This window comes from Pyxicephalus adspersus, chromosome 3, assembly GCF_032062135.1.
Source record: "Pyxicephalus adspersus chromosome 3, UCB_Pads_2.0, whole genome shotgun sequence".
Lineage (NCBI taxonomy): Eukaryota > Metazoa > Chordata > Amphibia > Anura > Pyxicephalidae > Pyxicephalus > Pyxicephalus adspersus.
Window position 1 is genome coordinate 24,115,819 of NC_092860.1, and position 14,969 is coordinate 24,130,787.

Below are 14,969 nucleotides of genomic sequence, written 5' to 3' on the forward strand. Positions count from 1 at the left end.
CCTAACTGCAGTAGAGAATTGTCAGGTCATCAACCTGTCCATACCAATTCAAAGAAAAGTTGTTTCTTAATGGACGGAAATGTACCAACCGAATGTTAATATACTGTACCTATAACACCAAGTAATATCCAGCCTTGCTCACCTGGATGGTGTGATGAAACATCCTGCTGCACCTCTCGGGGGTGTACGCACACATTATTCTTAGAGAATAATATCTCTCCATCTAGCATAGAGGATGTTCCTCCGTCAGAGCCAAGGGTCAGGAGGTCGGAGGCCTTGGAGGAAGCACGACGAAGAAGCCGTCCCAAAGACATGGCAATAATTCCATCCTCTGTCAACCTTCACACCTCCTGTAAAATAAACAGAAACAGATGATATGAATAAAGGTGGTTATAAAAAGAGATGGCATTTACTAATCCCGCACTGGGACTGCATGATGGAGTAATGCTGCCAGCTTCTACATTATTGAAAGAAGTGACGTAGGAATTGGTGGACCAAACCACTGAAAGGACCCAACCATTCCTAGAAGTTTTGGAATTTGCAAGACCTACATTTTACCATGCGATATGCAGTTGTTTCATATTATTATTATTATTAATAAAAAGGATTTATATAGCGCCAACATATAATGCAGCGCTGTACAATAAATAGGGATTGCAAATGACAGACTAATACAGACAGTGATACAGGAGGAGAGGACCCTGCCCCGAAGAGCTTACAATCTAGTAGAGGAAAAACCTAACCACCCACTTACATTACCTTACTACTGAATCCCACAGTTGCGCATTGTATAAGCTCCACTTCTGTACAGAACTTACCTACTCATATCACTCTGTAGGCTCTATTTGCAGCAAGACAGATGGAGCTTACTCAATTTCCTGTCTGGAGGGCATCCAGCATCGTCTATTCTTTTCCAGTCTTACTATCCCTGCCCCTTTCCTTTGATTTATTAGATTTTATTTCTTTCAATCATAGAGGCTCAGCACTGAATGTAGGATTTTCTATGCAAATAGAGGCTACCTAAGAATGCCTATTCCTCCACACTGATATTCACCCAACCTTTTGAAACCTACAATATTTCTCCAATAAGCCAGTTTATTGCTCACATCAAGGCTTAGGGCTGTTGAGAGAAGCACTATGGTTTTTGGAAGCCATGTACATCACCCTACCAGCCCCTCCCAGCAGCCATGATTGACCTGCATTGCACAGAGACGTCACTGGCTCTAGAACAAGCTATGTAATATAACCAAACGGGTTGCTTAGGAATCAGGAATTGCAAAAAATAAGTTGAACAAACCTCAGCTTTAAACAAAATAGAAGATTGTAATGTACAATGCCAAATAAGGATTTTTGTAGAATCTGTCAGAAAAAGCCATGGTTGGAATCATCCTGGTCAGATGGTTGTTAAAAAATAGATGGGGGGGGGGGTTAATCAAGATACTGCGATATCGAAAAACTCAGTTAAAGCACCAATTTTTTTTTTTTTTTAATTGTTCAAACTTATAAGGTTGTTGGCAAATTGAAATAGAAATAAAAAATACAATTGTTACCCAAGACCTTGTCTTTATACAAAAACTTGTTCCATCTTTGGCAAGCTTGCTGGAATAAAACCTCTGGGAAAATCTGTGCCTAGAAAAGAATATGAATGCACTATTTCCCTCCTATTATGTGATACTTCCCCTACCTCCTAGATTGTAAGCCCTTCGGGGCAGGGTCACTGTTTGTATCTGTCTGTCATTTACAACCCTTAATGTACAGCGCTGTGTAATATGTTGGCACTATATAAAGCCTGGTAATAACTATAATAATATCAGAGAAAAGGCTGTGTCATAACACACAGCAGCAAGCAGCTGCGACAAGAGCTAACAAACACCTTGTTGTATTAAGAGGCAAAAGAAGCCAGAAGAAAGGACTTTGGTCTTTAATCAGCCTCACTTACTATATTACTGTGTCAATACAGTACAACCCTCTTTGACTAATATTGAACCGGATGGTATTTTCTGGTACGTTGGTCAGCACTGTATTAAAGAACATATAACAGGTATCTCAGACCCAAAGAACTTCAAACAATTACATGATAACACCAATCCAAAACCAGAACCATAAAATACAACTACTGAATGTAAATGTTATATAAAAGTATCTATAAATAATTCAATATAATTTACAGGGTAGCTACATTTAATACTAATGAATGATAAGGAGTGGTGGTTGTGCTGCTACAATATAAAAAACTGGAGCACCAGATTTTGATATCTGACTGATGCTACTTTTATCTAACAACTCTCCATGGTTCCTGCCAACTGGTTTACGGTCAAACCAATAGCAAGATACAAGACAAAGTACAGATCAAAAACAGATTCACAAATGGAATGAATAACATTTAAGCTCTGAATTGTAATAAAACAGAGATGTAGTTATGCCATGAAGCTTAAATGTCTGTACCGTTTTATTTTCATGTGCATGGAACAAATCGACCTTGCAAAGATAACAATGATTCCAAACTAACCGAAAAGGTATGCACCAGGTTTAATGTGAAAGATTTCTTACATTCATACAATACATGGGCTTTAATAGGGGAAAGGAACGAGTGCTGTGTGCAGTGACAACCTGGCCCAATATAGAGTCTCTCATGGCAATAGGCCAGGCTCTATCACAAATCAGCGAATAACAGGTCTAAGCTTGGCCCTAAGTCTATGATTAATGGGAAAATGTTGGCAGGATAAGGAATGTACCAACTTTCCTACCATAAGACAAAACATTGAAGGAACAGAACATGTGAACAAAGGGTCACAGCAAAGGGGGATCTGACTAAGAAGGCAGAACGGCACTGCCAGCTGAAGGATTGATAGTTAGATCCACAATGAGCAAGTGCCAAGAGTAAAGCCCCATACAGAGGTCAGATGATTGTTGAGAACATTTCCAGTGACAGATGAATGAAGTAGTGCCGTACACACAGCACCATTCTGTTCAATGAAGATAAAGAGTGGAAGGGAAGAGAATGAGCTACACCTCGCTGTGCTCTCCATAGGAGTGCACAGCAGTCGTTCTCAATCAGTTGTCCATCAATCCGCTGATGAATATCAGGGGATGGCTGTGCTCAAGGTCGTAGTACAGACTAGAAACCAAGAGGGAGCTCCAAGAACTACAAGAGACTGATAAACCTACCATTGGTGACCTCTTTCTGAAAATGGTAGTTGCTTGGCTGTCAAATTCTATGACTTTTTGCCCCCATTATCTTCAAACAAGTATGCAGACCACTGACTTCACTGGCTTGTTCTAGTAAGATATTGGGAGCATGCTGTAAATGATCTATAATAAACCAATACACATAAATTAGAAAAGCATTAATTTGTGTTTATATATACAATCTTTGTAGTATTTCATAGGCATCTACTGTATATTGTAGCATCAATTCATCTACATGCCTTGCTTGGGCAAGCCCAGCACAACTGGAGGAACAAGGAGAGTTCAGGTAGTATAAGTATTTTATTAACAATACTAAAGCGTATGTTGCTAAATAATGTGCATAGTAATTATTTAAACATAAGTTTTTGTTTTATGATTCTCTGGGAACTGAAATGGGCAAATGTACTTTCATGTACTTGAAAGAAACATTAGTAAAATATTGATTAACGTGTACAATCTCCTAGATTGTAAGCTCTTTGGGGCAGGGTCCTCTCCTCCTCCTGTGTCACTGTCTGTCATTTACAACCCCTATTTAATGTACAGCGCTGCGTAATATGATGGCGTTATATAAATCTTGTTCATTATAATTTTAAATAAGAATAATAAAATGAAGTGAATTGCATTCTCAATTGTTCCACTAGGTGGTGCTGTGTTTATTTAAATTCACGATTAATTACACTTGTATATAAATTAAAATGAACACAGCACCACCAAGTGGACGAACTGAGAAGGACATCTGTTGAATCAATTTACCTGTAGGTTTAATAACTTTCAACTACATTCACCCATCTTTACTTAGCTAGCTAACTTTACATACATATACCTAACTCAGTTCACACAAAACACATAAATAAAAGGTATTTTATTTTGCCTGTAAAATGATTTGTAATTCTGATAACAACCAGTCTTGTGATTTACAAATCCCTGCCAAGTAGCATGGCCAGAAAGATTATTATATTACAGCTATGCTAAACTCTACTGCTGCCACCTTCCTGATAGTTTTGCAAAGATAATTGTGCTTGTTCATTGCCTAATAGGCAAACTGGAAGAAGAGCGGGACACATAAATCTGAAATATTTATATAGTAGCAGTGTTCTCCCCAGCCCCTTTTAGCTGGGCACACCACCCTGCACTTTTCAGTAACCACCAGGCTGTTTTTGGGTAGTTACTGATGAGTTGGGTTACAATACAGGGGCTGCCACCCGCCTAATATTTGTTCCCACCCAGCTTAAAATAATTTCTGGGCTGAGCACTGAGTAGGATGTCACCCATCTGGCTATAAGTGAATCATAATATATTTAAAGAATAAAAAATATTTTGTCAGGGAAAGTAACTGCCTCTAATGTGTATAAACTGTACATTAAGCTGTTTGTATGGAGTTAATGGTTTATGTGCTGTACACAATGCAGAACAGGAATACTGATCCCCAATGAAGTTTGCAGTGACTTCAATGCTCAGGGCACACTGACAACACTGGGTTCAACACCCGTTCTCAATGCGACTGTCTGTGCTCTAACAAGTCTTAGTGTGAACACTAAGAACTAACTTTGGGATATTTTATATTTTAACAAATATTTGAAGAAGTCAAAATAGATAACAGTATGGAATCTGGGGTGTAACTACCATCCCCTGCAGTGACATGGGGAGGTGGATGGAGTTCAGTGAAACATTTGCTGCACTTTTTAGGGCCTAATAATGCATCCATCCCAATTAGCTCCGGCACTTGGTGAACAAAGTAGGAAGACGGAGTGTCCAAGGAGAGGAGCCAGAGGGGAGATCAGAGGACGGCACAGTACGGGGAAGCACAGTGGGGCAGGTATGATATTTAGGGTTGTGAGCTCTAGAGAGAGTTCAGATAGGTGAGTGATCACAGTGTGTTTTGGTAAATGTCTTTTAGTGTGCGTTCAGACATAACTATAACTGTGGGTGTGATGGGGTAGGGGACACTTTTCTGCAACAAGATGTTCTGTCTTCTGGGTGAAATGATGCATCATTAAACCTAAATTATTGAGGAGGCAATATGAGTGCAGAGCATTGTGGAAGCAGCCCTAGGAGGGCACCCACTGACCATCTGGACTTACAGTGATCACATCAACATTACTGCTGGAAAAGATCAGAAAAGGATCCAATACAGCAAACAAACAACTTGAAAAATCTGTAAAAAAATAAGGTCAGTATAAGGAATCCACCATTTGTACATTGTTTGCTCTGGCCTTTGCAGCACTAGGTCCCAGGTTTGAATCTTACCCAGCGCTCTGTCTGCATGGAGTATGCGGGCTCTCCCGTGTTTGCGTGGATTTCCTCCAGGTTCTCCGGTTTCCTTCCACATTCAAAAAACATGCAGTGAGGTTAATTGACTTCCCCCTAAATTGGCCTTAGACTGTGTTAATGACATATGACTATGGTAGGGACATTAGATTGTGAGAACCTTTGAGGGACAGCTAGTGACATGACTAGGGACTTTGTACAGCGCTGTGTAATATGTTGGCGATATATAAATACTGGACGATAATAACAGTTCACCTGTCTTACAGTTGGGCTCATATCCTATTAGCATTGAAACTAGCAGTACCATGCGGCTTCCAACTTATCCAAACATCAACTATTAGGATAATAAATAGTCTGAGGAATATTATAGATTAGAAAGTGAGGCTGTACACTCAGCACTGCAGCTTCAGTTTTCAGATAACAGGCGGCTTGTTCATTCTGTCTTCATCTCTATCAAACTGCCTCATAAGACTGCACTGCAGCCTACAGAAAGTCAGTAAAAAAATTATTTCTACCCAGGATCTAATATTTGTAACCCTTTGTATGTCAACTGATGCCTACATGACCCCCAAATAATCTTATCCTCATCTAGGGGCTTCTGTGAGTTTGAGTTGCTTTGCCTTTAATTTGCTCAATGTGTTAATTCAATCAGCTGCATGAAGCTGCTTCTAGGTTGCAATATGCTTTAGTTGTATTATTATATTATGTATTATTCACTGGGAGTTGTAGAGGGTACAAAAGCAGCTCAGCTGTACTGAATTACCGTTTCCCCTCATCTCCCTGCTGCAGATATTCTTCTTTTCCTGTCTGGTGAAAGTCAGCACGAGAGGAAGCGAGTAAATCTCAAATAACAGTAAACAACAGACAGAGGGTCTAAACTTTCCCCAGTTCACCCAAAACTAACTTTTTATTGACATGCACATTAACCCCATGTATATAAAATTCCAGACCCCCAAATTCCTCCTCAGTCCTTTTTGGGTCGATTTATTCACCTCTATAAAATGTATTAACCATTAAAATCTAAATTGTTCCATTTGTAATTTTTAGCTAATATAAGGGAAATGTTAATATGAAGAAATTGTTTGTCAATTTAATGTACAATCATTGCATATTCATTTTTTACTTCTTCGAAATAGGATTGTGTGGAGGGGGGTGATAAATATTACTGAGGGATCTGCTTATATATGTTTTCACACAGGATTCACACGTCTACATAAGCTTTACACAATCTTCCAACCTAATCCCATTGGGGAAAAAGTGTAAGGTGTGTGGATCTTGTGTAAAAAAATGTACATGAATATTAGTGGATGAACGTTTATGGGACATGTATTCACCGCTTTCTATACTCTGTATTTTCTTATCAAGTTTATTGCTGTTATAATGCATCTGCACAATGTTTCGTTTCTTTAGGCTTTACACCATACAAACATAAATGGCTGGCCTTTTCTAGCTATAAGTTGCAGACAATGAGCAGGTAATAAAAGCAAAGGGTGATATTCAGTATCATGTTCCTTGTAATGCTTTCAGTAAAAAATGTTTCAAGATCTATAGAATGATTGATGAACAGATTCCTGGTCGCCAAGTATTTGTTACTATACATAACAGAGCAAATAGCGCTGTTCATACCAGACCCCACCCCTGAGAAGGGTTCACCTTATAATGTCCATACTACATTGCCGAGGCAAACACTAACATAGGTGTCTGCATTCATTCAATTAGCAGCACTGACCCTCCGGCTGATGCACGGATACTTTGCTTGCCCAGCCATCCTAGTGGTAGCCATCTTTATTCCTGGCGCAGCTTAGGAAACCCATGCAATACAAAGAGCTAATTTATTTACTAAATAACAACAGTATGTGTAATAAATTAGCTCCTTCCTTTATACAGTAAACTTCCCATTATCCGGCACCCACGAGAATGGGTAGATTCCGGATAAATGTAGTTTCTTGCTTGAAAGTCACTGTTAAAAGCCTTAGTAATTCTAAACCCCATACTTTAACATACCATACACTCTGCATTCACTTGTTATATGAATTGAAATAATCAAAATAGAAGCAACTAATTAAAAGCACAAAGTAACATAGTGCAGAGCAGGGTAGTGTAATAATAATAATAATATTTTACAGGTTTTATATAGCACCAACATATTACGCAGCGCTCTATATTAAATACGGGTTCCAAATGACAGACAGATACATAAAGTGACACAGGAGGAGGGGAGGACCCTGCCCCGAAGAGCTTACAATCCAAGAGGTAGGGGAAGTAACACACAATAAGATGGGGAATATGGAGTGGTAAGTAAGTAGTGAGGGTTTTAAAATACAAATGAAAACTGGTAGGCAAGTTTTAAAAAATGGGTTTTAAGTGCTCTTTTAAAGGAACAGAGAGTAGGAGCAAGCCAAATAGGATGAGGAAGACCATTCCAGAGAATTGGGACAGCTCTAGAAAAGTATTGGAGCCGTGCGTGTGATGAGGTTATGAGTGAGGAAGTCATTAGTAGGTCATCAGAGGAGCGAAGAGATCGGCTAGGGGAGTACTTTTAGTGTATATTCAAAGTATGATCATACAAATCCTCTGTCAGATAAACATATCAGCTAATTGAAGATAATGGTATCCTACACCAACTACCAATGCCTGCGGGATTTTCCAAATTACTGACGGTGGGACATTTTTACCATTATTGGTCAGTTTTCTGCTTTTTGCTGATGCTGCCCTGCATTTTCCTATAATAACCATTGATCAGTGACACCAGGCATTTTGCTCCCAGTTAGTAATGATTCCAGACATATTTTTCCTCCAGGGACCAATCATGCCAGCCATTTTTTCCCACTGACCAACAACAAACATTTTCACACCCTCTGATTAGCTTTTATTTCCCTCCACTGCACTGAAATACCAGACAAATCTGCAATTATTCCTGGTAATATTAAAGCATTCCTGTTTTCTCACATCCTCCGTACTCTGGTATTCAACAAGCACTATAGGAACATCCAATAATTTACAGTGCGGGTTGGAATTACATACTTGTAAACCAATATGGTCAAACCTGCTAAACCTCACCATCTGGTCTGACCGCTCTGATGTGTTGCAAGGAAAAACATTTGACAAGGAAATACCAACCAAGGTTAAGATGACTGAAAGGAGGAAATTACAGAAATCAAAAATTGCATAATGTAATGTAACAATCTGCCAAAACTGTATATTGGGCTGAATACTAAGCTATTCCACAAGAAATAAGGAAACGCCATATACAATATATAAAAATCTAAGTAAAATAATAAAATTAAATAAAAGTAAAAACAAAACTGTTATTACAAATCATATAACCAAAGAGAAAAAAAGAAGGTCAAAGGAAGACCCTGGAGCTCAGGCCTCCCAACGCTGAGGAATCAAAAGGGCAAAGATGTCATCATAATATTATTACACAGTATTAATATAGCGCCAACATATAACACAGCGCTTTACAAAGTCATAGTCTTGTCACTAGCTGTCCCTCAAAGGAGCTCACAATTTAAAGTCCCTACCATAGTCATATGTCTTTAATAGAGTTTTTAGGGTAATTTTTGGGGTGAGAAAATTGATCATTTAGTTGGTTTATTTAACAGCAGCCAGTTTTAAAGTTCATCTGACTTCATGAAAAAATTGTGATAACCACATTTGTGAAAATAACTAGATTGCCGACTATACACAAAATCACTGCTTCACTGAACACGCAAAAATGGTGTTCTTGCAAGATAAATCTTACATCACCACACCAAGCAAGGTATTGTTCTATGAAGGTCTGTTGGGCTTCAAAAGACTCCTAAGTATTACAGATGCTGCTTCTAACTATCCTGGACCTGTTCTAATGCCAAAAAGTGTTTCCCCAGGATGAAGATTATTCATTTTATTGTGATATTACACAACAATCATCAAATATATAAAAGTAAAAAAGTCAAAAGACACATATAAATAAGCTAAACTATTACTACACTGTTCAAAAACTTGAATATGCTTCCCATTGCTTCACAGTGGTCTAGAAATCAGACAAACTTTCTTCGGGATCCAATCATGGTGTAATGCACAGTGAAGGGGAGCTGGTATGCTTTAAAGCAGGACTAAATCCATCGATGCTCACTGTTCTTCTTTCCCATCACAGGGTGACACCATCAGCCTTTCTCAAACTTTTTAACATGTAGGAACCTTAAAAATATATTTCAGGTCCTAAGGAACCCCTGAGAATAATAACAATATCCAAAGCCCACAGCATATTAGCAATGGGAAGAATGCCTCTTATATTGCTGGCCAGTGCGAAGAAGATCACCCTTACTGGTAGTCAAAAAGATCATTGGTGTCAGTTGTAACTGTTCTGAAAGGTACAAATTGCTCATTGTTTAACAAACCCCTAGGGACATTTGCAGGAACCCTGGTTGAAAAACACTGCTGTAGATAATCTTTGGGTATCTTGTTGGGATGGCATAATGTAACTTTCCATAAGAGTGCATTCAGTCCCGTTACATGCAGGGGAAGCCGGGATTGCCGGGTAACACTGCCAACAATTGCTGAGCTGCACATGCTGGGCAGTGGTCAAACAGGTAAGAATAGGTACATCACTTGTTTCTTTCTGCAAAAACCTCCTGCCTGAATTGTAAATTTTTAAAGTTGGACTTTAGCGCCACGTTAGGCATGAATGGCAATGCACAATGCATGCTACTCATGTTACAGTGTTTCTTGCAGGAATGTAAGTAAGAAGTGTTCCTGCGGCATCCATCTGTGAACAGGCTCTTGAATTACAAACTGAAAAGTTGCCATCATAACTACAATATACCGTAAGGATGACATTATTCTTTACCATATGTATTCCTAAAAACCATACCAAGATCCAGTCAGTCTAACTGGAAAAGGAGGTCATGACCAGAGAACAAAGAAAGGAAAATGACATCATCACCTTAAGGATATACGTTATATTTTAGTTTGCACACAAGGATGACTATGAAGGGCTCAGGTTTTAGAAGGTGCCGAACTTTCATCTGACTTGTCTCAACCCCAAAATATGGAGAGCTTGTAAATCAAAGCCTGCATGTAAATCAAATGGTATACCCTGAGCTCTGGTACAATTGTTTTGTATATTTATATAGTTTTATGAGCCCTTGTATCACACAAACAGACCTCTTCCCCCTCCAATGAATAACTTTTCCCTTCCTCATAGGATGCATTCCCCCATAGCAGTGATGACAAGTCATGTGCCTGTTCTTTCACATGCTGAGTAAGTAAAGGAAGCAGAGCAAGGAGACAGGAAAGGGAAGAGGAAAATCTGTAAGAAACAAAAGTGATGAAAAGTTCAAAGAAGACAAATTAAGATTACAATTGTGTAGACTACAGCAAAAACAAAAGAATATCTCAACTGATGGTCCCCCAGTTGGCTGTTAAGAACATGGGCTAAGCATTCTACAAACCCAACTGACCACAAAACAGTGTAATCTCAGCAAAACTACATCCCCTTTCTGGAAATAATTATGAAATCTCCAACTCTGTCCATGGTAGGAGATCTGCATCACCCCAGCTGGCAATAGCAAAGTCTCTCATTTGTTTCTGATCTTGAAGTACTGTCCCTGTTCAGCAGCCAAATCCACCTTTCTACCTTAGTTGCCTCTTTTTGTAGTCTGATATTATAAACCTGTATTAAAATGTACTATTTAACTACAACAATATTATACTGCACTGAATCTTTTATCCTACCTCTAAATGTTTGCATTTCATGTTTTGAGAGCCAATATAAAGTAGTATGGAAAAAAAGACATCATTTTTACATGCTTGCTGTCTGTGGGTCACATGACGTGTACTTGTCCTTTGTGCTAAAATTTGTTCCTTCTTCCTATATCAAAAAAGTTGAGAAGTATGCAATATATCAGACCCGTTATTCTAAACTTTTTTATCCCAGAGAAAACCTTTGAAATATTTTTTTAGGTCTTTGAGAATACCTACTAAATCTAATGCTTTGGCAAAAATTACCCTTACATTGGTGACCATTGGTAAACGTTACCTTTACAGAAAGCTTTAGGGGCCCTTTGGTTCATCCAGCTGGACCTGCCAAGTGGCTTTGGCTTTGCAGCACCACCAAATAGGAGGTAAATCAGCCACAGCTTTAGCAACCTGTGAAGCAACCCTGAGAGCTTCCAATATCCTTACAGCAAACTTGTCTCTTAGGGAAATACTAGATTTATTACTCCTTTTTCTGTATCCAGCATGCAAAACTGCCCATTTCATTTAGGTCAATTTGTCAGATGACCTAATTTATCAAAGTTCTTCAAGACTAGAGAAGATAGACTATCATGGGTGAACCTGGGTGACCCAGCAAACCTAAAATAGATCTGGTCCAGGACTGGAAACACTTTACCAAATAATAGTGACTGAGTTTAGGAAAATTATTCCAGGTTTGCTGGGATCTTCTCCCATTATAGTCTATCTACTTCAGTCTTGGAGATCTTTAATAAAATCAGGCAGCTAGCATTTTCAGTTGTCCAGTAATGGCAACCTTTGCATTGCCTATCATTGCTTAAAGATAATTTTGCACAAGTAGCATCAGCATAGACAACAAACTTTTTTAAGTATCTAGTTTAGGAGGTCTGCTACTTTGCATATTAGCACCCCTAGCTGTCTTCTGCAGGACCGGATATTTGGAAAAGGTTAGGTCTAAATATTTAAACTGGCCTGCCTTTAGGAACATGAAAGATAAACCAAAATTATTTTTTCGTTATGCACAATACTTTCTGATAACCTATACCATACCAATACTCCTACCACCGGGAAACATTAATTATTGCTATGTGTACACCTTCAATTCCTGTTTCTCAAGATAACGGTGATCATATTGGGTGGCCAATTGTTATACAGAGAGCTGGGCAGAATATTCTGTTCTATCGGTATGGGAGGGGGTAATGTATGAAGGGCACCTTGCTGTGAAGACAGCAACTATAAAAAGAATAACATCAGTTGTTATATGTCATTAGTAATCCAACCAGGCTGATCACTAACAACCTCCTCAAACACACCATGGGACATCTATACACAAATTACATTTGTGCAGGAGTGATTGCTTTGGGCCATGAAACTAGCAAGTATACAGGTCCTTATGAAAAATAAACTGCTAAAAGCTCATTGTGCAAATATCGCCTATTACAGCAGCTTTGGCAAGCACCCCATAATGTGTCTTCCCACTACAGGCCATTAAGACACAGTATATGCATTGTTTATAGGTTGCTGGTGGGTGCTATGAAGCGTAAAGGGCACAAGATTTGAATATAACCAGTATGAAAACCACGCAGCAATGTGTTAAAGGGCAGGTGGCCATTTTCCCCTTCTCAAAACTAAAATGATATATTGTGGGTAAAGATAGTCATCTATTTAGAGTTCAGCCGGAGCTGGATTTCTAGTTGTTGAGCCAAATATATACCTAACCGCTCCCTTTCTGGTCCTGCATCCAGCTGGCACATGGAAGTTTTACATTATCAGCCATCACCATCTTCAGGACTCAGAGACATGCATGTGACTTAGTGCAGAGTTGCATAGACAGTGTGGAAAGAATAAATGAATTGGGTAATATATTACATTTGTGTAAGCCATATAATAATGATTATTTATAAGAGTGCAGTGTATTTATTAAGGAGGGTCCATATAAATCAAACAGCAAAGGTCATCTTGTTCAGCTCATAAAGAACTCCTTTAATTACAATTTATTCTAACAATCCAATTATTATGCCTAACAATAAACCCTTCCAATATTTTGCAGCCAAAGACCCATCTCAGTCTTTTCTTTAACCAATAGTTGCAATGGTCCTGCACATGTGATCAGCCATGATACCAGAGTTTGGGGATTGAAAGTTTGAATAAAGTCTGACACAAGGACATCTATGGACTAAGGACACAGGCATCCCTGACACTCATCAACAAAGGCTAGAATGTGAATTAATGCAGAACATGCCAATAGTATGTTTGATACATCTAATAAAAAATTCTAACTTTAACACTTTGGCCAGCAAGAACACCCATCTTTTACTATAGCCACCGATCACTGCAAAACCACAATACCCTATGTGTAGTGCCCTCCTCTATTTAGCCCTCAGGAATCTGTCCCTATCAGGGATGCTTTTTACTATAATTTATACATGAAAAAGAATTGTACTTTTAAAACACAATATATCTTACTTTATAAGCAGAAACAGAAGGCTACTTTGCATATGTAACAATCTTAGACTGTAAGCTCTTTTGGGCAGGGTCCTCTCCTCCTGTGTCACTGTCTGCCATTTGCAACCCCTATATAATGTACAGCGCTGCGTAATATGTTGGCGCTATATAAATCCTGTTTAGTAATAATAAAATAATGTAACCGGTTTCCTCTGTCTGCTTTCAGAGCCATTATTCTAGGTCGGTGCCAATTTAAACACCCAGAAGAAAAGGATCAACTTGACCTACTTGTGAAATGAATGTATTCAGTACCCGAAGTCATAAATAAAGTATTCTATGAAGCAGTGCACTTGTGTGATCACTAAAAAGCACAAAGTGCTGGAAGCTACAAAGTGGAGATGTACAACATCCTACAGCCGGATAAAACAGGGGACATCTGCATGTTATCAAAGTGTTTGTGTGAGTTTCCTCCCACATCCTAAAACATACTTGTAGGTTAATTGGCTTCCCTTACATTAGCATTAGGCTATGTCTAATATTAGAGACATGAATATATGAATCGTAGACTTGCTAGGACAAAAATACAAATTCTCTGTCAGGTAAAAAAGCTCCGATATTTATTTGTGTATTGAGTTGATTCAGCTGTACTTTTTTAGCAGTTATTCAGCAGGAATGCTGATCACACTGCATCATATACAGACGACTACTAAAGAGACCATTTGTACATCTGCATACATACATGTGAATGTGTGAATATGTCAATATGTTTTCGGCAAATATTGGAACACACTTTAAATGTTTGCTTACTGAAAACAGGATTTGGCTTCCTTTTAAAGATTAAGTGCAAATTCTGATAAGAATAAACATGCACACTAGCCACAGACACTCACATGCACAGTCCAACCAGCCTTTCAATGGTTGTTTGCTTGGCTAAGAACGGCAAGAGATTCTGGTAACCTCTAAGGAGAGGGCAGAAACAGGAGCTGCTGATGGCTTATCAGTAGACAAACAACATTGACTTTTCCCTTGGGAACAAGCAGTAGGCCGGCTCAGGGACACCCAAAGAAATGAAACCATCTCTCGTCCTATTTATAAGTATACTTAGTGGCTTGTGAAGTTGGGTTACATTTTTCCTAACAATATCTCCCAGGCTGTCTTAAAAAATAAACAATTCAAGCTGAAATACTGACCTTCAATTCAGAGCTGCCCCATGCAGTACCTTTAATCCTCCAGAAGATGTCCCCAAATGCCTGAGTTTAAAAAAAAACACACAGTTCCACTTTTGCTAATATGGAGAGCTCCTGTTCTCTACATTAATGAAGAACACCCACAGAGGTTGGGTGAAGAAG

At 38.7% G+C, this 14,969-nt stretch overlaps 1 protein-coding gene across 3 annotated transcripts in view; it reads right to left on the bottom strand.

Annotated features, from left to right (window-relative positions):
• TBC1D16 (TBC1 domain family member 16) overlaps positions 1–14,969 on the bottom strand; it is a 53,665-nt gene that overhangs the window by 35,279 nt on the left and 3,417 nt on the right. For 2 of the 3 annotated variants that reach the window (XM_072403961.1, XM_072403963.1), the window contains exon 2: positions 143–350. In XM_072403961.1, the coding sequence (XP_072260062.1) occupies positions 143–314 (172 nt within the window). In that variant the 5' untranslated portion in view covers positions 315–350. Of the gene's footprint in view, positions 1–142; positions 351–3,168; positions 3,313–14,969 lie in introns of all 3 variants that reach the window. The other variant, XM_072403962.1, reaches the window with a different exon arrangement.